At 43.2% G+C, this 26,886-nt stretch overlaps 1 protein-coding gene and 1 pseudogene across 1 annotated transcript; one reads left to right on the forward strand and one right to left on the reverse strand.

Annotated features, from left to right (window-relative positions):
- Positions 1-3: 3 nt before the first annotated feature.
- LOC104876540 lies at positions 4-4,481 on the reverse strand (annotated as a pseudogene).
- Positions 4,482-21,369: 16,888 nt separating this feature from the next.
- Gpr182 (G protein-coupled receptor 182) lies at positions 21,370-25,794 on the forward strand. Its single transcript, XM_010644641.3, has 2 exons — positions 21,370-21,522; positions 21,973-25,794. Exon 2 carries the CDS (start codon positions 21,988-21,990, stop codon positions 23,128-23,130), a length of 1,143 nt encoding a protein of 380 aa, XP_010642943.1. The 5' UTR covers positions 21,370-21,522; positions 21,973-21,987; the 3' UTR covers positions 23,131-25,794.
- Positions 25,795-26,886: the final 1,092 nt, after the last annotated feature.

Raw genomic sequence — 26,886 nt, forward strand, 5'->3', positions numbered from 1 at the left:
AATGCCTTTTGGTCATTTTTCAAATATACAAGTTTCTCTACAGGCTTCATTTTCTCAAGCTTTATACTGAGAGAAGAAAGCTAAGCTACCTCGGAGGTATCTCTCAGCTCCAATTTGTATTTAGCCCAGGAATCTCTAGGGCTTTCTGCATACACATTCTCTGCTCAGTCCACACTATAGAACATCATCACAATACTGAAAACATACACAGCCGAGTCTCAGAATGCCAGGGGTAGCTCAAGGTGCTACCCTGCATGCAGGAGGTGCTCAACAATGGTCGAGCTGAAAAGGAAAGACCCATCTCCAGAAGTGACTCTAAATCAATGCACTCCGGGGCTGTGAGAGAAGAGACACGGGACTTGAGGAATGGCAGAATTACAGTGACTCTAGAGGGAGGGTCGATGGGTGGGAGATGGGGAGAGGCTTCAGCTTCCTAGAAAAGAAATTGGGAAGCTTCCCCTCCCCTTCCCGCTGTCTCTCCAGGTCTGCCCCCCACCCTCTGCGCACCCCCTGCTCCTGGGCACACCGCCCCGTTTTGCGGGTGGAGTGTTGGCGGCTTCGTTTTGCCACGAGTTTACCACAGAAATCAGCTCCGAAATCCAGCTCAGCGGCTGCAGCAGGAACCCTACTGGCACCCGAGCAGCTGAGGACGGCGGCAGCTGTTCCTTCTCACCAGAACATCAGAGCCCTCCAGACCCAGGCGCCCCAACAGTATCCTGTTTACCTTCCTGCAGGCCTTTGGGTTCTCATCTCATCATCCCGGGAGAAATGCCTGCTGCCCACCTCAGCCCGGCCAGGAGAGGGGCTGGTGCTCAAGCCCCGGCTTCGGGCTTGCCAAGCTTTTAGGGTGCCCAGCAGCAGCCCTGAGAGGGACCTGTGGACCCTCTGCAGCACGGGGAAAACTAGCCCCACCGGCCTTGCTTCTGTTCCTCAGCCCTGCCTTTGAGATGTAGAGACCCTTGTCTCTTCTCCCCTAACCCCCCTCCCCATTATCGGGCAAGATTTGCTAGTCCCTGGAACCAACCCTGCTGGAAAGGCTTTTCTCCGTTGTGAGTCCTACACCTTCCCACTCCGTCCCCCTTATCTCCCACAGAAACAGCAGGGCCTGGCCCACTTTCCCAAGTATCATTAGCAACGCGTAGTAAACTTCTCTGGTAAATTTACTGTTTGAGACTGGTCAGCTTGTTCCTGAGTTAAGTTGGATTTCCAGTCTTTGGTGAAAGTATAGGAAAAGCACTTCCTTTGGCTAACGTTTTTTTAGCCATCATGGGAGTTGTGCTGACAATCTGAGGAGGAAATGTTACACTGGATGCTTTCCAGTCTGACCTTTTCAAAGGAAGAGGAAGTTAACTGACGTTGCCTATCTCCCCTAAAAGTCCCACTTCTTGGAAGGCTTGGGTTATGCCAGATATTTTTTAAGGGCCTTAATATGCTCTTCCATAGGCCTAATATAAATAAGGTACCTGGGCTGAAAGAAAGTCCAGTATTCATTGAGTCCAGTGCATGTTATTCACTTGGTTATAGAATTTTGGACATCTTTGACTGAAACAAAGTATTTTAGTAAAAAACTAGCCAGTGAAGATGAATTTATGAATTCCATGGAGACTTAGAAAGGTGTTATCTACCTGAGAATAACATTTCATCATATACCCTTCCTCCCCACATCCCTTGTTTGTGTAATCAATAAACACTGGATTTAAAAAAATTGGGCAGCTGACTGTCCCTTTTGAAGACTCCTTGTTTGCCCATTCTTCTGTCAACTCCTGTGAGCTTAACTACTTGGAAGTTTTGGAAGACAAACAACTGTCCGTCATTCTGTGCCAAGAAGGCCTGAGAAAGGACAGTGTCTCATCACTCTGCAAGTCATTTCTCTCATCCCTGACTTCCAAGAAGGTGCCTCTTTCATCCAGTAGTGTGATCTTTTCAAGCTTCCAACGTTCTCTTTTTATTCTAAAATAAAAGAAAGCCATAATTTGAGGTGCCTGTGGACACATATGGCTCAAATTCTCCTTCCAGCAATAGAAAGCATTTTCTCCTGGAAAGGAAGAAAGAACACAAAACAAGGGCTTTATTTAATTCCGTGGTGCCAACCCTACCTTGCAAGAGCAAGGTCCTGAGTTCAATCCCCCATACTGGGGGAAAAAAGTAAACATAAAATGACCCAGTGTCTAACACAAAATGACAAAGTACCTGCAAGACTGGAGCTGCTGGATGACAGAATTGATGCTTTCTTTCATCTCTGATTCTTCATGGCCCAGAACACTGCCTGGAAGGTAAGAGGCAGTCACCTTGTATTTTTTGATCATTGTAAGCATGAAGAACTAGTTTGCATCCATTAGTCTGGAAACACAGAAATGATGATTGGCCTTTTACAAGTAAATGTAATCCTGTACACGTTTTATTTTTGCAGATTTTTTAAAAAGCAGCTTTTTCACATTTCTCCCCTACTATTTAACAAGGGAAAACAAAGACAGAAGACAGGGAAACATAGGAAAAAAGAGACAGGAAAAAAAGGAAAATGGAAGAAAAAACAAGACTAATGCGAGTAAAATTTGGTTTAGAAACACAGAACCAATGTCCTATTGGAAGAAAATTTCAAAGAGCACTACTATGTCTGTCTTCAGGAAATTGCCCTTGAAAACAGGGGAATTGATATTGAGCAACCTTCCTGACAGTGTGCTTGCAAAATCCAACAGGAAGCCTTAGGGTGGGGACGTGGCTTCCTCCCCATCCCTGCTACATAACTACGCTACAGAGAATGGCGCTCTGTTCCCACTCTCAGAAAGCCACCCTCCCTCATCTTGCATGGTCCCACATCACTGATCTTCAGGTAGCCACTCTGGACAGCCCAACACCCACTTCTAGGACCAAACAGCATTTGCTGCTCCGGGGCACAACACAGCATCGGTGAGTGAACATGGAATTTAGGGCAAAGGATGAAGCTTGCCAATCTGAAAGGCAAGGCCCAGGAAGTCTGCCCTTGTGGGGAAACAATTTATCAAAAACATACTTTATCTCTAAGAACCCAATGATATACATGTTTATACACATTTAAGTATATGTATGTTTACCAAGGTGACATTAATGGCAATAAAACATTGGAAACAATTCCAGTATCCAACCATTCTGTATGTTTTTAAAAGTAGGGCTATATGTATCAAATTACAGAATAGTCTAAACCACTAAATTTTATGTTTTGAAGACATTTCATTAGGTAGTAAAACTGTTTCTCTTCAATTTTTCACAGAAAGAATGAGTATAATTTGTGCAAAAAATATAACCCCATATAGGTCAACGTGTTAATAATAGTTATCTCTGGGTGATTACATCATAGGCTAATTATGTCACGCTTTTATATATCTCAGTAATTTTTTTTTTTGGTACTGGGGATTGAACTCAGGTCCTTGTGCTTGCAAGGCAGGTGGAGGAAACACTGAGCTAAATCCCTGGCCCTATCCCAGTATTTTTGACAAGAATCATATTTGCCATTTCTTCTTGGTTGAAAGAAACCAATGCTCTTTTCTTCTTTGGTAGCAACACAGACAAAATGCTGCAATGAAAGAGAAAGCAGAAGTGACCCCTAGTTTTTTATTTTCCTGAGCCAGTTCTTCATCTCATGCATGTTCTGGAAATGGAAAGATCTTAGCTCTCCGAGTGGAAGATGCTGAATACCCAGTGAAACTAAGACCCAGCTCCAGCATGCCCCCAGCCACCACATAGCCCAGGGAGCCAGTCCCCAGCCCTCCTCCAGAAAGATAGCCCAACTCTAACCAGGCACTCAGCATCCAGCAACCCAGAACTTCTGCTCAGAAAGGCAGGCAGAGGACAGAGAGGAAATCTGGAAGCCAGGTTCCCAACAGGGCACCTCCCTCCAAGGCTAGACGGTTCCAAGGGTGGGAGGTGGGGCAACAGGAGAGAGAAGGAGCTCGAGCTACCACTGTGGGGAGGGGAAGGAAGTTAGTCTTCCTTCAAGCATCACCTCCTCAAGATTCCTTTAAAATCTCACCAGGGAGCACATGGAAGGTGTCCCCTTCACAGACAGAGAAGAAACCAACAGACACAGACAGGAATCTGTGTGGTACCTCTGTCCCCCACACGCTCCTTCACCCATCCGGTGGCTGCAGCGATGCTCTCTGTCTGGGTGACGTCCAGGATCACCGTCTCCAGCCGTGCCAACGTCTGCTTCCTCAGCTGCTCGGCCCCCTTCTCTGTCAGACACGCGGCCAGCACCCTCAAGCCTCGCGTGTCCAGCTGTCTGGCCAGCAGGTTCCCGAAGCCCGAGTCACAGCCCGTGAACAACACATACTTGTCTTGGGGGTTGCTCACCACCTGCCTCTCCCATACCAGCGCACGAGGTGGTACAGGCCCACGAGGGCTGACAGGTACAGCAACATGACTTTGCAGAGGACAGGAACAGACAGTGTGTCAAGACAAGAGTCTGGCCTGTCTTAATCTAAAAGGAGAAGAGGAAGTGAGAATCCAGAGGGTTGTTGAAGACACGTAGCCTCCAGATTCCCTAGCATGGAGCCTGCATATCACTGTAATTATTTTCTGTCCCACCTCTCCGCCCCTTGGATCGCTTTTGTTTTCTTGCTATGTAGCTGCCTTTGAATATCTCATGTCCTGCCTCCAAGGAAAACATGACTATTTAGCAACTTGTCCTTGCACATATCCTCTGCCATTCAGTGCCCCTACAGAAATCTATGCAATACCCCTAACACATACACCTCTCTGATCAGCTTCTAGAGTCAGACTATCTTTTCAGGTCAGCTCCCTGCATCACAGACTTCCTGGACATGGGTAGGTGTTGATGGCAGCCTACAATTGGAGTCAAGGCACATAACAATGAATTCCCTCTCTGAATCCAGGTTTCCTCATCAGGGTCACCACCCGGAATACCTCCTCAGATATTAAGACACTGTTTAGACTTTTGGGAAGATGGGGGAATGGTAAAGAGCAATAAAACTTATTTTCCAAGATTCAGAATCCAGACACTGAAAATAACAACTTGAGGAAGAAAAGATGGAGGGTGGTATATCTCCAGGACTCAGGAAAGATCTGAAGGAAAATTGGAGCTTGCAGAGAGAGTGAAGAGACAGACCACAACACGGAAAAATGCAGAGGCAGACTATACTTTCTTCCCAACTCCTGGCTCATGAAGTGAGAGAAGAGGATAGAATTTACAGATGCACAGTGAAGGCAGGCGACTCCAGAGTCCTTCAGGGAGAAATGTGTGAGGGGAACAGAGCATGCGAAGGGACAGTGAGAAGGGGTGATAGGCAGGGACGTAGGACATAAAGCAGCTGACATTGCATGCCTGACATGGCAGATAGATCTAGAAGGACCACCTGTTTACTGGAAATTGCCCTTTATGAAACCTTTGCAGGTGTAGAACAGTTATTCTTTGGCCATTTTGCTTGTATTCACTGGAAAGCCCCTAGACCCCACGAACCTTAGCTTACTCTAGCAATAGTTCACCCTAGCAACTGCTTACCCCAGCAACAGTTCATCTCAGCAACAAAGGCTAAGACCCTGATTGGCCTAGAGCACAGCAATCAGCAACACCCTCAATTTTGAGTTTTCTCTATAAAACTTCATAACTGCTTTCTGTTGACATTCTGTAGAGGTTTGGCTTCTGAGATGACTGTGATTGGTGGGAAATAACAGTTCCCTAGTCATGTCCTGTTTCAAATTTTTTTTTTTTAAATTGAAGAATTTTTATTTTATTTTTTTTTGTTTGTTTGTTTTTATTGAGTTTATTGGTACATTTAGGGATACAGTACAGTTACATTCATTGTTGGGATCATGTACCTTTACATGGCAAGTCTTGATTCTCATTTTTTTCCCCTTACCTCTGCCCTCCCTTCACCCCCTCCTCCCCTCCCCATCTACAAACACTTTATTTTCATCTTTTCATTCTCTCACATTTTTTTCTTTTCCCTTTTTGTTCTTCCCCTACGTATCACACCTTCCCTACACCTTTAGCTCCTTTCCTCCCATTTCTAAATGTCAGTAATCTTATTAGAATCTTATGCATTGTTGCAGAATATTCACACCAGGGAAACTATTCGGTATTTACACATGTGGGACTTATTTATTTCACTTAGGAGTATATCTTCAATATGTATCCATTTTCCTATGAATGAATCTATTCTCTCGCTCTTTATGGCTGAGTAATATTCCATTTTATAGAAAAACCACAACTTCTTTATCCAGTTTCCAACGGATGGGCAAATAGGTTGTTTCCAAGATTTAGCTATTACAAACTGTGCCGCTATAAACATGGGTGCACATACTTCTCTGTGATATGATTCTTTTAGTTCTCTTGGAAAGATACCCAACAGAGGGATGGCTGGGTCAAATGGAACCTCCAGTCCAAGCTCTTTGAGGTATCTCCATATTGATTTCCATAGTGGTTGCACTAGTCTGCACTCCCACCAACAATGGAGGAGGGTTCCTTTCTCCCCACAACCCCGCCAACATTTGTTATTGTGTGATTTCTTGATAGCAGCCATTCTTTGTGGGGTGAGGTGGAATCTCAGTGTTGTTTTCATCTGCATCTCTCGAATGACCAGTGATGTGGAACATTTTTTCATATATTTTCTTGCTGCTTTCACTTCTTTGTATGAGAAATGTCTGTTCATTTCGGATGCCCATTTTTGGATCGGGTCTTTATATTTGGGGGGACTGATTGTTTTGAGTTCTTTATATATCCTTGATAATAGTCCTTTGTCTGAGGTACAGCTGGTAAAAATTTTTTCCCACATTGTAGATTGTCTCTTAGTTCTGCTAATGGTTTCTTTTGAAGTACAGAAGCTTTTTAGTAAGATGAGATCCCAGTTGTTGATTCTTTCTGCTAGTTCCCGTGCTACTGAGGATTTGTTCATAAAGTCTTTTCCTATACCAATGTCTTCCAGAGTTCTGCCTAACTTACTTTCCAGCAAGTTTAATGTTTCTGTTTTAATATTTAGATCTTTAATCCATTTGGATTTTAATTTAGTGCATGGCGAAAGATAAGGGTCTAATTTTAATCTGTGGCAGGTTGATATCCAGTTTTTCCAACACCATTTATTAAAGAGGCTATCTTTCCTCCACTGAGGATGGTGAGCTCCTTTGTCGAAGATGAGGTAGCTGAGTACATCTGCATTTGTTTTTGTGTCTTCCAGTCTGTTCCATTGATCCTCAGGCCTATTTCTTTGCCAGTACCATGCTGATTTTATCACAGTGGCTTTGTAGTATAGTTTCAAATTGGGAATTGTTACACCTGGTGCCATGTGACTGTTGCCTATAATGGCTTTTGCTATTCTAGGTCTCTTGTGGTTCCAAATGAATTTTTGGATTCTTTTTTCTAGTTCTGTGAAATATAGTGTTGGAATTTCAATTGGCATTGCATTGAATGTATATAGCAGTTTCGGTAGTATGGCCATTTTCACTATGTTGATTCTTCCTACCCAGGAGCAGGGGATATCTTTCCATTTTTTTATATCCTCTTCGATTTCTTTTTTCAGAGTGCTGTAGTTTTCAGTGTAGAGATCTTTTGTTTCTTTTGTTAGATTGATTCCTAGATACTTCATTTTTTTGGATGCTATTGTAAAAGGAATTTTTTCCCTTATTTCTCTTTCTGTCTGTCTGTTATTTGTGTATAGAAAGGCTATTGATTTTTGGGTATTCACCTTGTATCCAGATACTTTACTGAATCTGTCAATTAAGTCTAGAAGTTTTTTGGTGGAGTTTTTTGGATCTTCAATGTAGAGTATCATATCATCAGCAAATAATGATAGTTTAACTTCTTCCTTTCCTATCTTTATTGCTTTAATTTCTTTCTCTTGTCTAATTGCTGTGGCTAATGTTTCCAGAACTATATTGAAGAGAAGTGGCGATAGTGGGCATCCTTGTCTTGTTCCTGATTTTAACATGAAGGTTTTCAGTTTTTGGCCATTCAATATGATGTTGGCTGATGGTTTTTCATAAATAGCCTTTATTAAATTGAGGTATAGACCATCTATTCCAATTTTTTGCAGGGTTTTTATCATGAATGGGTGTTGAATTTTATCAAATGCTTTTTCTGCATCTATTGAGAGGATCATATGGTTTTTGTCCTTGACTTTGTTAATATAATGTATTACATTCACTGACTTTCGTATGTTGAACCACCCTTGCATCTCTGGAATAAATCCGACTTGGTCATGATGGATGATCTTCTTAATAATCCTCTGTATTCTGTTTGCTAGTATCTTATTAAGGATTTTTGCATCTATATTCATTAAGGAGATTGGTCTGTAGTTCTCCTTTTTGGTTGTATCTTTCTCTGGTTTGGGAATCAGAGTGATACTTGCTTCCAGGAATGAATTTGGAAGTATAGCTTCTCTTTCAATTTCATTGAAAAGTTTGAAGAGTAATGGTAGTAGTTCTTCTCTAAATGTCTTGTAAAATTCAGCAGTGAATCCATCAGGGCCTGGGCTTTTCTTTGTTGGTAAGTTTTTAATTACATTTTCAATTTCACTGATTGTGATTGGGGTGTTTAAAATGTTTTTATCTTCTTCGTTCAACTTTGGTAATTCATAAGTATCTAGAAATCTGTCCATTTCTTCTGTGTTTTCCATTTTATTAGAGTACAGGTTCTCAAAGTAGGTGTTCATGATCCTCTGGATTTCTTTCGGATCTGTTGTGACTTCGCCTTTTTCATTCCTAATTGCATGGATCTGAGCCTTTTCTTTCCTTTTTTTGATAAGATTAGCTAAGGGTTTGTCAATTTTATTTATTCTTTCAAAAAACCAGCTCTTTGTTTCATTTATTTTTTGTATCGTTTTCTTAATTTCAATTGCATTGATTTCTGCTCGGATCTTTATAATTTCCTCTCTTGTTCGAGCTTTGGGTTTTTCTTGCTCTTGTTTTTCTAGGAGTCTAAGTTTCATCGTTAAGTTGTTTATTTGAGCCCGCTCTGTTTTCCTAGTGTGGGCATTCAATGTTATGAATTTTCCACGTAGAACTGCTTTCATTGTGTCCCAAAGATTCCTGTATGTTGTATTGGCATTCTCATTTATTTGTAAAAACTGTCTAATTTCTTCTTTAATTTCCTCTGTAATCCATTGATTGTTTAGGAGAGTGTTGTTCAGTTTCCATGTGCTTGTGAAGTTTCTATAGTTTCTTGTGCTATTGATGTCTAGTTTGATTGCACTATGATCTGACTGTAGTACTTTAGCCAAAGTGTCATGATTGTTATGATCAGTTATCCTTCCTTATATGTCGATATCAAAATTGTCTGAGGGTCACAAACAATACAATAGTCCAGTACAAAAGAACTGGGTACTAGGCCAGACAAGCAACAGCCTCTCATCCCTAGTAAATGGAAGAGAAGGGATTTTGGGACAGACTCAAAAGCCAAAAGTCAGTTATGCCTAGAAGACATCTCCAAAAAGTAGACATTTCCTAAAGTGTCCCTGTTACAAGTAATAAAGCTACCTACCATAAGGAATTTACATCAGCACAGGAAAACAAATTTTTAAAATATAAAATGAGAAAACATGGAAGCAAGATGCAAAACAAGATGTCCAGCTTGCCCAAAGAAAATCCAAGGGGCATTGGGGTGGAAGGAACCAAAAGCTACCCAGCTGAACTTTCTGAAATGGTAGCAGTGGAAGTAACAAAGCAGATGAAATCAATATCTAGTAAAAAACAAATCAGAAATAATTACACAGATAACTAATGATATGATGACCATAATGAAGGACACAGTTAATGAATCTAGAGTAGATACTGGTTTAAAAGAGAGAGAGAGAGAGAGAGAGAGAGAGAGAGAGAGAGAGAGAGAGACTTAGGAAAGTGATGAAAACCATGGATGCCCTATAGGATAGAACTGGATTCCATAAAACAGATATCCCAGAGATTAAAAATTCTATTAAAAGTATACACAGCAGAATCAACCAGTGTGAAAATAGAATATCAAATCTAGCCTATCAGATCTACAAAACAGGTTTGTGGCTAGTAATCAAATGAAAGACTTCTTAAAGATAGCAAGAGACCACAAAAAAAATCAATCCAAAGCTACTAGATGATGCAAATAAGAATAACATAAAATTGATATGACTAAATGAAAAATCAAAAAATAGCCCCACCGACATAAAAAAAAAATCTGTTCACAGATATAATGGAAAAAGAACTTGACTTGCAGATAAGTTAGGCATATAGAACTCCAATTAGCCATGATCAGAAAAATATTACACAAAGGCATATAGTAGTCAAGATTCCAGAAATTTAATACAAGAACAGAATATTAAAAGCTGTTAGAAAAGAGAAACATATCACCCATAAAGGAAAGCCCATCAGAGTAACAGCAGACTTCTCAACACAGATTTAAGGCAAGTTCAAGGTGGCATAAGGCACATGGGATGTTCCAGGATGAACCAAATTGGTTCGAGCCTTACAGTCTGAACTTCAGAGGAACTAAATAAAGATGCATCCTTGCTGGGATTATCCACTACCCAGCCATAAATCTACAGCTGGCTTGCTACAGTTAACCAATGCAGATCTGGACTCTGTCTACCCATTCTGGACATTTTTTCCTTCTCTTGTTTTTGTTTTTGTTTTGCTTTGGTTTTTCTTGTTTCTTATTGTTTTTATATGAGTGTGAACATTGTTTCTAGTTTGTGTTGTTGCTATTGTTCTGTTGTGTTGTTTTCATTTCTTCACACTTTCCCTCCTGTCTTCTTCACCAGTTTCCCAAAGTTTGAATACTCTTCTTTTGTTTTACAGCCTTGCCTTCTAATCTCTTCCTCTTCTTTTTTTTTTTTTTTTTTTTTTTTTTTTTTTTTTTTTTTTTTTTTTTTTTTTTTTGGTTTTTTGAGACAGGGTCTCACTATGTAGTTGAGACTGACCTAGAACTCACTATGTAGCCCAGGCTGGTCTCAAACTCAGAGCATTCCTCCTGCTTCAGCCTCCCAAGTGCTGGGATTACAGGCGTGCACCACCATGCCCGGCTTTCCTCTTCTTCTATTTCTCTATTTTTTTCCCAAATTTTAAAAAATTTTCTCCCTGAGGATATATTTATGGTATATAATTTTCTGGTTTTATATTTTGTTGTATAACCACAAATCTAGTTCATATGGTTAAAGGTGGAAAATTAATAGTTACTACAGTTTGTCATTTTCTAGGCTGTATTTGATGCTGTCATTGTTGCTGATTGTACTACTTTAGTCAAGATGACATAGGTGTTCCAATTGGCTGTTCTTCCTGGTGTGCCAAGACTGAGATTGCCTAAGGGTCATAAACAATACTATAGCAGTAACAAAGAATCAGGGGCTAGGCCAAAATAGGCAGCATCTTCTCATCCCCAGTAAATTGAAGAGGTAGGATCTTGCAACAGACTCAAAACCCAAAAGCCAGGTACACCTGGAAGACATCTCTGAGAAATAGTCATTTCCTAAGGGTTCTAAATACTAGCAATAAAGTTACTTGCCACACACCATTTATAAGCATTAACCCAGGAATTAAATTAAAAAATAAAAATTAAAAATGAGAAGACACTTAATCAAGATGCAACCCCAAACTTCCAGCTTACCAAAGGCAAATCCAGGGGGCAATGAGGTGGAACAATTTGAAAACAACCCACCTAGACTCTCTGAAGTGGTTACAGCAGATGAATGAGGCTCTAGAAAAAAAAATCAAAGCAGAAATACTTTCTCAGATAACTATAGAGATGTTGACCATAATGAAAGACATGGTTAGTGACTTTAGAACAGATACAGACAAAAAAAATAGAGGAGCTTAGGAAAATGATGAAAACCATGAACACCCAACATAGGAATGAAATGGAATCCATGCAAGAGATTCAAACAAATATCCAGGAGATTAAAAATTCTATTGAATGTATATGCAACAGAATGAGCCCATGTGAGGATAAAAATATCAGATATGGAAGACAGGATTGTGGTTAGTGTCCATGAAAAGAAAGATTTCTTTAAAATATCAAGGTACCATAAAAAATCAATCCAACAGCTGCCAGATATGCAAAAAGGAATAACATAAAATTGATCAGAGTTAATAAATGGTGCTAAGAAAACCAGCTTTCCACATGCCAAAGATTAAACCTACAGCCTTATCCCTCACCATGCACTAAACTAAAATTGAAATGAATGAGAGAGCTAAATATTAAAACAAAAACACTTAATCTGCTAGAAGATAGAATAGATAGAACTCTTGAAGACAAATGTGTAGGTAAAAACTATGAATAAAACCTCATTTACATAGGAAATATTACAAATAATCAACAACTGGGATCACATTATTATTAAAAAGCTTTTGCACAGTAAAACAAACCACTAAAAAGTGAAGAGACAACCCAAAAAATGGGGAAAAAATTTATCAGCTATTCCTCAGACAAAGGATTAATACCTAGAATATATAAAGAACTCAAAAAATTGGACTCCCCAAATTTAAAGACCCAATCCAAAAATGTTCATCTTAAATGAATAGACATTTCTCAAATAAATAAGTATAAACAGCAAATAAATATTTGAAAAAGTGTTCAACATCACTAGTCATTCAAAAAATGCAAATTAAAACAACATTGATATTCTATCTCACTCCAGAAAGTATATCTATTATTAAGAAATCAACCAATAACAAATGCTGGTGAGGTTGTGAGAAAAAAGGAACGCTTCTTCACAGTTGGTGGGAGTATAGACTCGTGTAACCACTGTGGAAATTATTATAGAGAGACCTCAAAAAACTAAAACTAGAAGTTCCATTTGATATTCCTTTTATAGGTATTTTCCTGAAAGAGTTAAAAGCATCATACCACAGCGATATGTGCACATCCATGTTTACAGTGGCACAATGTATAATAGCTAAATCTTGGAAACAGCCCAGATGCCAATCAATGGATGAATGGGTAAAGAAAATGTGAATTTTATATACAATGGAGTACTACCTTGCCATACAGATAAATTTGAATCACTTGTAGGAAAATGGGTGCACCTTGAGAACATAATAAGTGAAATAAATGAGACACACATGTTTAAATATGACGTTCTTTTCTTGTGTGAGAAAAGCAAAGGGTAAATAAGGACCAAAATTATATTGGGAAGCAGGAAGAAAATGTTCAAATGACAAGGAGAACAAGAGAGGGTGGAGAAAGGGAAGGAATAGGGATTTTAAAATAATAATTAAAAGCCAGTGAGTTAGCTCAGTGGTTCCACTGCCTGCCGAGTTTGATCCCCGGTACCAAAAATAAAGAAATTAATAATAATAATAATAATAGAGAGAGAAGGAAGAGAGAGGAATGGCAAAAAAGAATTAACATATACTATGTACAGATACCAATTCCTATGATGAATGTTATTGTTATGTATATCAAAAGTGTACCAATAAAAGAATAAAATAAAGAAATTAAGACTCAGGGCCAGGGATTTAGCTCAGCGGTTCGGTGGCCTGCCTCGCAAGCACAAGGACCCGAGTTCAATCCCAGGTACCCAAAGGAAAAAAAAATTAAGACTCTGTCATTCTTTCTAATGCTACTGGAAAAGACTAGAGGAGTGGACAGCAAAAGGTGTTTTCATGGTATAGTAACTATGTGGAAAGAAGGAATTGAGACTCCAACCAGGAGTCTTAGGTCTGAAGGAAAGAAGGAGGTAAAGAAGGGATGGGGAGGTGTGCCAGGAACTCCCAGGGAGGGAACTCTCAGAGCTGTTGTGAGGGTGGAATACAATGCACAAAACAGGTGCACAGTAATAACTTTCACCTACAGAAGGTGGCCTTTCCCAGACTGAATGGATAAAGATGAACATGACTGTAGCCATCTTGAATCATAACCACCATGACTGCCCCAGAATAACCCTAGTTGGTATACTTTGTAGGCAAATTATAAGTAAATAAAATCATTAGAATGGTATATGGAGTTTTACAACCAGACAATGGCTCCATGAATGTGGTACCAGCTTAACATAAACCAAATTCTTTCCAACTTGAATAAAATCAATTTTTTCCTAAGCGTATACATAGAACCCTCTTTCTGACTCAAACTGCAGGGATCCAACCAGTCTTGCTACCACCCAACACTGCTCCATAGCTTGTCACTAAGTCTCCCTATAAACTACACTCTGTGCAGTCCTAGATCTACCTGCCTCTCCTTAGTCATGGCACCTCAGGGCCTGTTCTCACACACTAGGACTGAGTTGCTCCACGTGTCCATAACATGCCCTCCACCCTCCTGCTCTGGGGCCTCCTCTGCCTGCTCACACATCAGAATGCAGTCCTCTCAGGTACTGAGGGGCTAAGACCAGAAAAGACTCAGGTGAACAAGCACCGCAGAGTCAGTGGGGTTCCCTGAATCTTGGCCAGGCCCTGAGCACCAGAACCATAACCACTGGAAAGGTGATTGTTCAGTGTGTATCCAGTGTGCATGCAAGAGCGGAGCTTCCTGTGAGGAGACCAAAGCCAGGGCTGGAAACTGGACCTCGCAGCCATGGCTCATGGAGGGGCTCTCAGTTCTCAGGCAGAGAATGCCATTTAACAGGAAAAGGTGAGAAGGGATGGAATAAGCCAAGATTTCAGAGTTCTGAGCTGCTCCTGATTGTTCCTGTTTATCCTCAATGTTCATCTCATTAAAGAAGACAAGATAGCCCAGGCAGGACAGAAGAATTGTGCAGAAACCAGCGCCTATAGGAAAGAAAGCTCCTCCCCCTGATGGTTAGTAAATGGCCTTGCAATCTCAGTGCAGCTGTTGGTTTAAAACCTGCCATCATGAACTCTTCACCCATTCCTATAATGGTCACTCTCTAGAGGATCAAGGTGCCCCTCCCTAGCACCCTACATGAGTCCTATAAGAAGGAGGGAAGCAGGCAAGACTTTTGCATCACATGTTAACTGTGCAAAACTGTTCCTAGTCCTATTAAGTATATAGCACCTTTCTAAGAAAGAGATAGGAACCAAAAATCTTAAAAGATACACCCCTGCCTGCCGGAAGTCAAAGAGCCGGGAGGCAACATGGAGACGCACTGTCCTTCTGCTTGTCTAAGGGAAGGAAGGAGCGTTTTCCTCATGGTACCCATGCACTATGACAAGATTGGGCTCCAATCCCTGCCCAGACTCACACAAGTAGACCTGGCTCCCATCCCAAGAAAAGAGGCCAGGGAGGGGTGGGGTATGCTGAGCTTTGGAGGGGACTCTGAAGCCCAAGTATATCAGACTTCACTAGGCCAGGCTTGTAATTTACAGCCCCAGGGGGAGCCTTACTCATATTCCCCTAGTCCAGGGTCACAAACCTATGGCACACATGTCACAGCAGGTTGTTTGTATCATTGAACTCTCTGTTATTGTTATTTTCTTTTTAATGTACGAGTTGTCTTTTCTAAACTAAAACCTCAGTATTCAGGTTTAACTGCAGGATTGGCACTTTGCAATAAATAAGTGGGTTTGGGGTTGCAGTTTAGGCTGTCTCTAAAAGGTTCACCATCACTGCCCTAGTCTGTTTCCATCTCAAGATGCTAGCAGAATCAGAATCCTAACGATCCATTTCCCTGATGATCCTGGAGAGGATTCCAGGAGGTGGGCCCACAGTTTTTGAACATTTGCCTCTATTAGCTACAAAATGGAAAGACAATGTCCTTCTTAAAGAAAAATGGCAGAAATCTAGAAGTTCTGTTTTAAGCTTGAAGCAATAGTTTTGTCTGAATAAAGCAACATGAGTGGTGCCTTGAATGTGCTGAAAACTAGAACTTTGGTGGACCAGAGCTCCTTGAGGGCAGGGAATGACTCATCAAATTTTGTTTCTGGCAGTGCCTAGCATCTAGTGAGTGTTGAGATAGAGGACATTACAACATTTGGCTTTACTTTCCAATTTCATCTATATTTCTTACATTGTCTGACAGTATAAGATTCTCTAAGGCCTCCATTTTCTCATCTCTACAATGAAGGAAGAAAATCAAGATAATTTTGGTAAGTCTTCTCCACCCCAACTTTTTTAAGGCCTCCATTTTCTCATCTCTACAATGAAGGAAGAAAATCAAGATAATTTTGGTAAGTCTTCACCCCAACTTTTGGGGAGTCTAAAACTCTGTATTGACAAAATGGTGAACACTTAAGAAGTCAGGGCCTCAGAACACACTGGAGAGTTTGAGAGGAATTTCTGTCCCACTTTGGTTAGGTGCTCAACAAAAGGTAGCAGAAACTGAAACGTTCTGGACTCTGTAAGGGAGAATCACCACATTCACGGAGAACCAGGGTTCATAAGATTGGAGAATCAGAAACTGGAGGAGGAATGGGAAGCTGAAGGAGACGGGGGACGGAGAGCATACTGAAAGGTTTCTAGGTCGTGTTGATATGGGAGAAGAAAGCGTGGTCTCTGGGGCCCTTTGACTCTCTCATCAGTGCTTCCAAGCTTCCTCTTCCTTAGGCTCGTGTTGCACCCCCTCCTCCACAGAAGAAATCAGAGAGTAAGTAAACAGTTGTCCTTCGTCTTATGGAAGGATTGGGGTGGGAAGCAAATATAATTCACCTACACCTTCTCAAACTTCTCCCCAGACTATCCCACCTTCAGGTTCCATGTAGAAGGCACTACCGCCTTGACCCAGACATTTCTAAGAATTCCCAGGCCTGAGTCACCTCCAGAAGCAGTGCCCAGCTCTTCTTTTTCATGCTAGTTCCTGTCCATAAGAAGCTCTTCAAAGGTAGACATTTCTAAACCTTTGGACATCACAAACTTATTTGACAATCTCAGGAAGACTCTACAACTGCATAAAAATGCCCACACAACAGAGAACACTTTACATAGACAATACCTTGCAGAGAGATGACATCTTAGGTGCAAGGTATCCCAGTTAAGAATTGTGAACAGGTCTATTAACTACTAGTAGTATGGCCTTGGCAAGTTATTTTTACTTCTCTGTGCCTTGGTTTTTTTCATCTGCAATAGTAACCACTTCATAAAAGAAAGTTAAATGACATAATACAAATAAAACCCCTTATGACTGTCCAACAAATATGGTAACTATTCAACATGTTGGCTGTTAATATTACTACCTCTCTTTTGTGGTAACTTATTGTGATATCTGGGAATATTGCCATCCTTCTATGTAGGAAACAACTCCATGCAACTAAGTAAATGAGAAAGTTGGTGTTGAGCCAATTCAGGTGAAATATGGCTGCTGGGGGTGAGACTAGAGAGTGGTCTCTCAATATTAATTCCACTAAGGAGTTCTCATCTTCCTTATCCACAAGTAGAAGGGCATGCTCGTGTCAAACACTTTACATATATTATCTCACGTATCTCTGTGAGGGAAGCACCATTATCCTTGCTTTACATAAACAGACTCAGAAAGGTTAAGTGACTTGCTCAAGTCACACAGCTATTCAGTGGTAGGACAAGGTGTCAAAGTCAGGTGTGATCTTCAAACTAGTGCTAATTCCACCATGTCTCCTGAAGGGTGAGTGAGCAGGGAAGAGCTGACCAACAAGAGCCAAGGACAAGGGAGCATCCTTCTTTGGGGAGCCTGAAGACCCCCTTTTCCACGGCTGCGGGGCAGACAGGCTGCATCTCTAAGAGCAGGAGGGCAGAGTAACCTCTGCAGCCAGACTTGACTTCTTCCCTCAGGGATCTTTCGGAAGCTTGTGCTGGAGTTTGGAATGCAATCTCTGCCCGAGTTCTCAGGCTGACCATTCCACCATCCACTTGCCCCCGCTACACAGGCCAGGCAAGCCTGGGAGTTCCTGGGACAACTTGTCTCACTCTCTCTCTGGAGTCCAAGCACAGCCCTTTGCCCCACTCCAACCCTGGGAAACAGTCTGCCTTTATCTGTGCCTCTCAATTCCTCTTCCCTGGTACCTTCCTTCCTTTCTAATTGTTGGTCACAATGTCTTGTCTATACTTTTTAGGAAAAAACAAAAGGATGTGGAGGAAGGGAGAAAGAGTAAATTTCCAGGAATTGTTTCAAAGCTGCTGCTTCTGCTGCTTAGAGCACCACCACCACCGCTGCTGTCTCCACTGCCTATACAATTTGGCAGGAAGCCTCGCCTCCCCACCCACTTTCCCTTCTTCCCAGGCTCTCTCATTTCAGCTACCCCACCCTATTCCCAAAAATTTTGCATGAAAACTGCAGAGTTGTCACTTATTTCTTCCTGAGGGAGCAGCTTTCCCTGAGCCTCTGTCACAAGGAGCCATCATGACTTCCTCAGGCTGCAAATGCACACTGGGTGACAAGCAGAGGCATGGGATGGAGGAGGTGGAGGTGAGGCTGCAGGACGATGCTTCCATATGGGAAGAAAGATCCAGAGACCCAAAGGACAAAAGTTACAAAAATGCAGTCTTGAGAGGAATGGAAATGGCCATGAATGTAATCCATGTGGAGAGAACAGAGACCAGATGAAGGTCTTTCATGGAGAGAGTCTGGTCTAGCAGAAACTCCATCTGCACGGTTTAAAGGCACAGAGAGGGAAGCAAAATTCTTAGAAGGCTCCTCACTGAAAAAAGATACTGATGAAAGTGCAAGGTCCTGAGTTCGATCCCTAGTACAAAAAAAAAAAAAGATACCGATGAGATAAAAACTATGATCCAAGAGAGAGCAAAACTATCTAAAAAATGAAAGAAAACCACAGCTCATATTATCATAGCTCAAGAAAGATTTCTGGATCTAGGAGTGGTCTGATAAGCTAAGAAAACTGCAAAATTTAAACTGTCTCTTCCCATGGAGATGGACGGGGTGACAGTGGCACAATATAAACACACACAATACCACTGAACTTTATACCTTAAAATGGTGAAGGTGGTAAAGGTTATGCATATTTTACGGCAGTAAAAACTTCATTAGCAAATTTTTTAAATCCCTTCCTTGAGTACATAAACAGAATATGGCATGTGCATACAGTAGAATATTACTCACCCATGGAAGGGAATGAAGTACATATACTACAATGTGGATGAACTGTGAAAATCCGCAAAATTTTTCAAAAGCAGACACAAAAATGTTACCTGATAAATGATTCTATTTATGGAAAATATCCAAACTAGGTACAACCATATAGACAGAAAGCAGACTGGTAGTTACCAGCGCTCTCAGCCACACTCACGAATGGACCCTCTGAAATAAGGGTCAAAATGTATAATTGATATTGTATAAGAGGAAGAAAAGGGCTAAAGGAGTAGGGGAAGTGGGAGGGGTAGGGGAAAGGTAAAAAGGGAAAAGGAAAAATATGGGAACAAAGACTTTGTAAATAGGGAAGGGTGGAGGGTGTGAAGAGAGGGCTGAGAATGGGGAAAAAATAAGAACCAAGATGAGTCGTGTAAAGGTAAAAGATCCCAATGATGAATGTAACTGCATTTTATACCTAAAATGTAGCAATAAAATTAATAAGAAATGAAAAAAGAAAAAAGAATGGACCCTCTGCCACTGGCCTTGGGATCTGTGGACAGAGGTAGGTTGCAGTTCTGTGTTCCACATGCATAGGAAATGACACAGGTCATCACACATGGTACACCTAGGATATTCCTGAACTATATGGCTACATCAAGGGCATCATGAAAGACAGCAGATTTAAGAAGCAGGGGGAGCTGTTCATGGACATTGAGGGAATCCACATGGGCCAGTTGGTATAGTGCATCAAGGACCCAGCTCAGGGCTGGGGATTTAACTCTGGTTCTGCCGCCAGCTTCACAAGCACAAGGTCCTGAGTTCAATCCCCAGTACCACAAAACAAAAAAAAAAAAGAAGAAGAAGAAGACCCAGCTCAACATTTGCAATGTCCTCTAGACAGGCATTCTGTCTGAGGGTACCATCATGTGCTACCTGGAGAAGCCAGTGAAACAGGACCAGCTATTTGAACCTCCAAGAACAATATCACTATCATTTTCTACAATCCTAAGACCAAGATAAGAGGCATGAAGCTACCCCTGACTCTCTGAAGATCTCTGCCAACAAAGCTATGGTTGGTTTGGTGGCTGGAAGTGGCCAAAGTGACAAATCCATCCTGAAGGCCAGCCACGCTTACAAGCGATAAGACATAGAGGATCTGCTGGCCATGAATATGAGATGTGGCCATGAACCATGTGGAGTGTCTTTTCGGAGTTAGTAACCATCACCAGGTGGAAAAACCCACCATCCATGGAGACACCCCTGCTGGACAGCCATAAAGTGGATATCATCATTGCTCACTAGACTTGGTGTCTCCATGGAACCAAGAGACGATGCAGAAGAAAGAACTGGAACTGAGGGGCTCAGTAAACATCCTTCTGATACTTAAAAAAAAAAAAAAAAAGAATTTTGGTTGCAAGGGGCTATACAGGGAGAAATACCACAGGAATTGACCACTTAAGGAGTATAGAGTTTCCTAATGAGTATTTGGCCAAGGTGGGGGTAGCATAACAATGCAAATGTGCTGCATGCCACTGAGCTATATGCTTGAAAATGGCTAGTTTTATATTGTAAGAACTTTCCCTTGATTAAACTTTTCTTTTTCTTTTTTTGGGTACCGGGGATCGAACTTAGGACCTTGCAATTGAGAGGCAGATGTCGCACCACTGAGCTAAATCCCCAGCCTGATTAAACTTTTCCTTAATCTCTGCCAGCCAATGAACACTTGGCCCCACATCATACAAAACAGGGCCTGGGTCCAGGTGGTTTTGCCATGTGTACAGTATGGCTCCCCTGGATCCCAAAGGAGACAAAGATGCCCATCCTCCCTCTCCACAATGGTGCGTCCAGGATCAATCCAGATAACTGAGGTGGGAGTGTGCTGAGAAAAAGGAGCCCTGCTGACACAGGGCATCAGAATACAAGTCAAGAGACCAGAGGCCCTTGCCCTTGCTTGGAGGAAGAGAGGAGGGGGAAAGACTTGTCCCTTTCCCATACCCCACTGCTTATCTCTACCCCAGCTACATGCTATACCCTCTGACCAAGAGGCCAGAGTCTTGAGGAAGACAATGTTCTCTTTTCTTCCTCTCCATTCAGTACTCCCCCTAAATTCAGGCACAGCCCTCTCCCCTTCCCACATTTTGTCTTTTCTCTCTCCCCAGATTCTTACCTCCAATCCCAAAATGAAGGCAGGGAGTTGAAAACCCTGTGGTGGATAAGGGAAAACTAGCAAGGATAGATGAGAACCAGTAGGGTCACCAGAATCTTTAAAAGCCTGACTGGTTTTCAACTTGTTTTAGCTGCTTTACCTTGATGGCTCATTTAAATCTCACACTATCCCTTTTAGTGGATACTATTGTCCCCATTTTGCAGAGGAAAGAACTAATGCTTAAAGAGGCCAAGTCACGCAGCAAGTGAGCTAAGAGTCTGGTTTTAATGCTTGTACCATTACTGGGTCTGTGGCTGGGACATCCCCTCTAACTGGATTGGATGAGTACAGGCAAAACCCCAGCCCCTTCCCACAGAGCTGCAGCCAGTGATAGCTACTTCCGGATGAAAGGCAGTCCTGAAGCCAGCAGCAAAGCCAGCCCCACAGCCACTGTCCCAGCAGCCTCCTTGCAACTCCCTAACAGCCCAGACCTGCAGGGCCTCCAGGACAGAGGTGCTCCAGAGGAAAATTCAGGTGAGTGTCTGTCTCCCACAGAAGGGATGGAAGTGGGTGACAAACTCTACCAAGTTTGTGAGTTGGTGTGGGGGTGTCCCCTCCTATGGCCCACATAGCAAGACAGAGCAGGAGCCCCTAAGGAAGACACGTACCAGAGTGCCAAAGAATTGAAGTGCTGAGAGGGGGAAGATTGGGAACCACCTGGAGCTGAGGGGACAGCTGGGCTGGGAAGGAGGAAACCTTGTTGGGCACAAACAGTCCTCGCCTCTTTCAGCACTGAAATTCCTCAACACAGTGGCTCTGCTCTTGGGTCAAAGCTGGCAAGTAGCAGTTCAAATGCTAAACATCCCTTTCTTGCCTTTTCAGCCCCCCCGCCACAACTCCCAAGTTGCTGTGCCTTCTGCCTGGGGGACACAAGACTGCTTTCCAGGTGTCCTTTCTCTTCCAACCCCCTCTTCTTCCCAACAGGCCTTTGCTATCCTCATGTCAGTCAAACCCAGCTTGGGGCCTGGCCCCTCGCAGGGGCCCACCGTGGTGCCTGACAGTGACTTCAGAGAGATCCACAACTGGACAGAACTGCTCGACTTCTTCAACCACACCTTGTCCGAGTGCCATGTAGAGCTCAGTGAGGACACCAAGCGAGTGGTCCTCTTCGTCCTCTATCTGGCCATCTTTGTGCTTGGGCTGGTGGAGAACCTCCTGGTAATCTGCGTCAACTGGCGCCACTCAGGCCGCGTGGGACTGCTGAACCTCTATGTCCTCAACATGGCTATCGCGGACCTGGGCATCATCCTGTCTCTGCCTGTGTGGATGCTGGAGGTCATGCTAGACTACACCTGGCTCTGGGGTAGCTTCTCTTGCCGCTTCACTCATTATTTCTACTTTGCCAACATGTACAGCAGCATCTTCTTCCTGGTGTGCCTCAGCGTCGACCGCTACGTCACACTCACCAACGCATCTCCTTACTGGCAGCACAACCAGCACCGAGTTCGGCGGGCCGTGTGTGCAGGTGTCTGGGTCCTCTCAGTCATCATCCCGTTGCCTGAGGTGGTCCACATCCAGCTGGTGAATGATATCGAGCCCATGTGCCTCTTCATGGCACCTTTTGAAACGTACAGCACGTGGGCCCTGGTGGTGACTCTATCCACTACTGTACTGGGCTTCCTGCTGCCTTTCCCGCTCATCGTGGTCTTCAATGTGCTGACAGCTCGCCGGCTTCGGAAGCAGGGACAGGCTGAGGGCTGGCGCCACTGCTGGCTGTTGTGCGCCTACACAGCTGTCTTTGTCATCTGCTGGGTGCCCTACCATGTGACTCTGCTGCTGCTCAGTCTGCAGGGGACCCACATCTCCCTCCACTGCTACCTGGCCTACGTGCTCTACTTCTTCTATGACATCATTGACTGCTTCTCCATGCTGCACTGTGTTGCCAACCCCATCCTTTACAACTTTCTCAGCCCAAGCTTCCGTGATCGGCTCCGGAGCACTGTGGTCCGTTACCTTCCAAAGGACCAGGCCAGGGCAGGCGCCCGGGCTTCTTCTTCCTCCTCCTCCACACAGCACTCCATCATCATCACCAAGGAGGGCAGTATGTCCATTGCAGCAGGGCCCATCCCCATCCAAGCCTGAACTTCCAGCACCCTCTTTGCCTCGAAATACCTCATCTCCACGCTGCAATTTCATAGCCAGGTGAGGTAGATTCTAGGTTCCTCCACTAGTAAAATAAAAGGCTGGAGGGGAAGGTGATAGACTGAGGGATGGGGTGGAGAAATGGGGGAGGTGGTCAGGATGCTCAGGGCCGATTTTAAGTATATTTCAAAATACTGAGGTGGGAAGATACAGAGGGAGTGAGGAGGGATAAAGAGCAGGTCTTCTTTGGTGTTGCACTATTTGTTTTGGTTCTGTGTACTAAGGGAGCCACGCATGCACACTTCTGAAAAGTGAAATAAATAAGAGATATAGCCATGGCTCTGGATCTCTGAGAACTCTGCATTACAGCTAGGTTTGGAAAAGGAGCTGAGGCTACAGGGATGCTCTGCAAAGAAAGCTAGACATACTCATCTCATAAATCACCCTGGCCGGAAAAAAAACCGAGTTGCACAGGAACTTCACAAGACTTTCCTTTTTGTGTGTGTGCTTGTTGATCTTCCAGCTCACTGTGCAGGTTGTGGGGACAATAGGCCAGAGGCCAAGGAACCAGGAGGCCTCAGCAGGACATTCCCCAGCTGTGCATCCTCAGTGCCATGATAAGTAGAGGGGGCTGGGAAGCGGGAGTGAGGTGAAGCTGGTCTGAGACAGACACCCAGCAGCTGGGTCAGCAGGATGGTTTCTCCACCCTTGACCACTCAGGAAACACAGCTCCATTTCCTTGCTGATATCCTCCCCTCCCCCTTGTCCATCCTGCCTCTCCTCCCCCAGAGCAGATGCACTGTCTCAAAGCCCATGCTCCTCACAGCAAGCCTCGCAGCTTTGGGTTTAGAACACTATCTTCTAGGGCTGGGGATTTAGCTCAGTGGCTCTGCCCCTGGCTTTGCAAGTGTGAGGTCTAGAGTTCGGTCCCCGGTACAAGGGGAAAAAACACTACCTTCTAGGGGAGTGATGGCTAACCTTTTAGAGCTTTCAATGATAATAAACAGTCAGCTGCAGCATGCATGTGCATGGGGGGTGGTGCCAGTAACTTTGCCATCACTGCTCTAGGGAGACACAGAGCTCCATATCTCTCGCTCTCCAGATCACAGGAAAGTATCGGGGGACATCCATTCCAGGAACACACCTTGGAAACACCAACAGCAGGAGCTGGTAGTTGTTGCATCCCTTGGTCTTTGTCCCCTGTGCAGGGTTGGGGAAGGCCAAAGTGGAAATTTCCCTGCTATGTCTCAGGGCAGGGCTCTGGCACTAGTCACTTCTTCCTGGTCATGTCTTTTCATTATTTTCCTGTCCAGCAGCTTACATTTATTCATACTTGTTCTAGAGGTAAAGATGTTCTTCTCATTAGCAAGTAGATCTTCCGGAAGACTCATTTATCAGTTTATTAAGACCATAAACATGAAAAACTCTGCTGTAAAAGCCTAAGAACAGGTCCAAGATTCCGCCTTTCACTTGTTTGTGGAGTGAAAACTTGCAGATGAAATCACTTATCGCTTCACCGTCTCCTCGGTCCGGCTGAAGAGCAGTGTGCCGGAATGTTTAACTTGGAATAACAACTCATATCCCAGAGGGCGTGCCCTCTGCTCTTATCTCAGCCTGCGCTCTCTGGGAACATTTAAACACATGCCCCAGTGGTGCACACGTCCAGGTTTGTCAGCAGTGCAGAGAGAAACCGTATCTGCTATCCACTGCTCACTGGGCCCAAACCTGAAAGGGTTTTAAACTACAACAGCTGCTCGGTGGCACAGAGCTGAAGGTTTTCCGACCCAGGAGCCTGAGGTGTGACTTGACAGGTACGGTAAGGGTTTAACCTAACAACACAGAAATCACATTAAAACTGTTCCCACTTAAAAAGCAACCCTAGATCAGATACTGGTATCACTGCCTCCTCTGACCTAGGCTCTGGGAGCTTTCTGAAGGAAATCCAACTTTACACCTGTCATAACCCAGGATGTCACAGGGGCCATTTCCCGAGAACAGTGGTCATCTTGGTGGTATGAGTACTTCCTCAGGGCCCTTCCATACATGGAAGGGGACAGTGAGAAGCGGCTGTGCTGACTGCTATAAGGTTGTTCTCCTCAGCAAACACTTGCTGAGCAGCAATGAGAACAGGGCCTGGACCATGTGCCCTGGGACCAAATGCACCACATCACCCCCTACCTGCTAGAGGTCCGTCTCCTCTGTGGAAGCATATTGGTACCAACCCCGTGCAACCTCTGCCTCCTCCCTGTTCCAATCTTCCTTTCCCTTCCACTTTCCATCTGCAACTCTCCACTAGAAAACACACTGCTTCACCATGAATTAAACAGTAAGGACAAGACAATGTGTCTGGCCAAATCTCTTACTTGGTCCAACTGGTTATCAGCAGAGGCCCACAGCTCTCTCTGGGCCAATGGAAGATCCCCTGAGGGATGCGCCCCTGAAAAAACTGTCTGACTTAAATTCCCACTAAAACCAATCCACAAGCTAATCTTGGGGAATTCCAGCTATAGGAAAGGAAAATGTGCTACATGAAAGAATTTTGGCATCTGCTGAAACGTGCTACCGAAAGGGTGATGAGCTCAGATATTTGGAACTCAAGATGAGTATGTTTACAGTATACAGGAAAAGAACTCCCACTTCAAATTTCTTTTTTTTTTTATTATTCTAAATAAAAACCACACTTTGTGCTGAACAATGGAATATAAAAGAATCAGATGTACAACGATTTTAGACATCTACTATTTGGGAAAAAAAGTTTACAAAATGTACAAAACTTTACAGCAATAGATAGTAAACACTTAAATATTAGGAGGTCAGTACTTATTAATTTAATGGAAGGAGTTAGACATCAACAACTCTTCCCCGTTTCATAAACGATTTCAGCTATTAGAGGTAGGGGGAATGATAGGTGGATTAGACAAGACAATGTTAAAGAAACATCAAAATCAAAAGTTTCACTTTCATTCTGATATTGTTTATGATGCATAATCACACTGAAACTAATGCTGTGTGCCCTGCTTCCTGACTCATTTGGTGCAGGATTTAGGGAAAAGGACATATGGGGACTCCCAAACAGGCACAGGCTGCTCTACACAGCCCATTCCTATGCCAACAAATTCAGTGTCCATCTATAAAGGGATTTAAATTCACTTTCGAGGCTGAGTATCTGGGGTCTGGGGAACAGGGCACAGCAAGAGGCAAGAAAATTTATCAGTAGCGAAAACCTGACTAGGGGAAAAGATATTTAAACCCAGAGGGTCGTCTTGAAAGCAAAGTGATGCTGATGGATCAGAATAGAAAAAATAATTTTACCCATTTCCTGGATCTTAGGGGTTACCTGGGCCTAACCCCCACCCCGACGTCCTTTCTTCCCATCTAGCCATTGCACCATAAGGGCTTCACAGAGTCTTAAAATTTAATGCCAAATATTAGGGTTCAGCAGAAATCCCAGTGGGTGTTGAGGTACCTATGAGCCACCAGGGGTCACTGGAGTACAGGACACTGATCCCCTCCCCAGGCCACAAGTAGCCTCTGGTTTTTCCTAGCATTCCATATAAGTATTGCTGTTTCTCCTTAGGAAACAAGTTGGGAATGGTCCCAGATTTGGTTTAATGCTCTACAATAGCCATCTTTAAAATCCTAATAATCTGTGAATAAGAGGACTCTATGAATTGTGTAGCTCCGGTCCTGAGTACAGAACAAGAAAAAAAAAAAAAAAAAGAAAAAGAAAAAAAATTAAGGGGAAAAAAAACATAA

The sequence above is a fragment of the Fukomys damarensis genome, unplaced genomic scaffold (assembly GCF_012274545.1).
Source record: "Fukomys damarensis isolate Sample0158 unplaced genomic scaffold, DMR_v1.0_HiC HiC_scaffold_15, whole genome shotgun sequence".
Taxonomy (NCBI): Eukaryota; Metazoa; Chordata; class Mammalia; order Rodentia; family Bathyergidae; genus Fukomys; species Fukomys damarensis.

Bases quoted from the DNA above. Each gene is read 5' to 3' on its own strand.
- Gpr182 (XM_010644641.3), top strand. From the start codon at position 21,988: ATGTCAGTCAAACCCAGCTTGGGGCCTGGCCCCTCGCAGGGGCCCACC.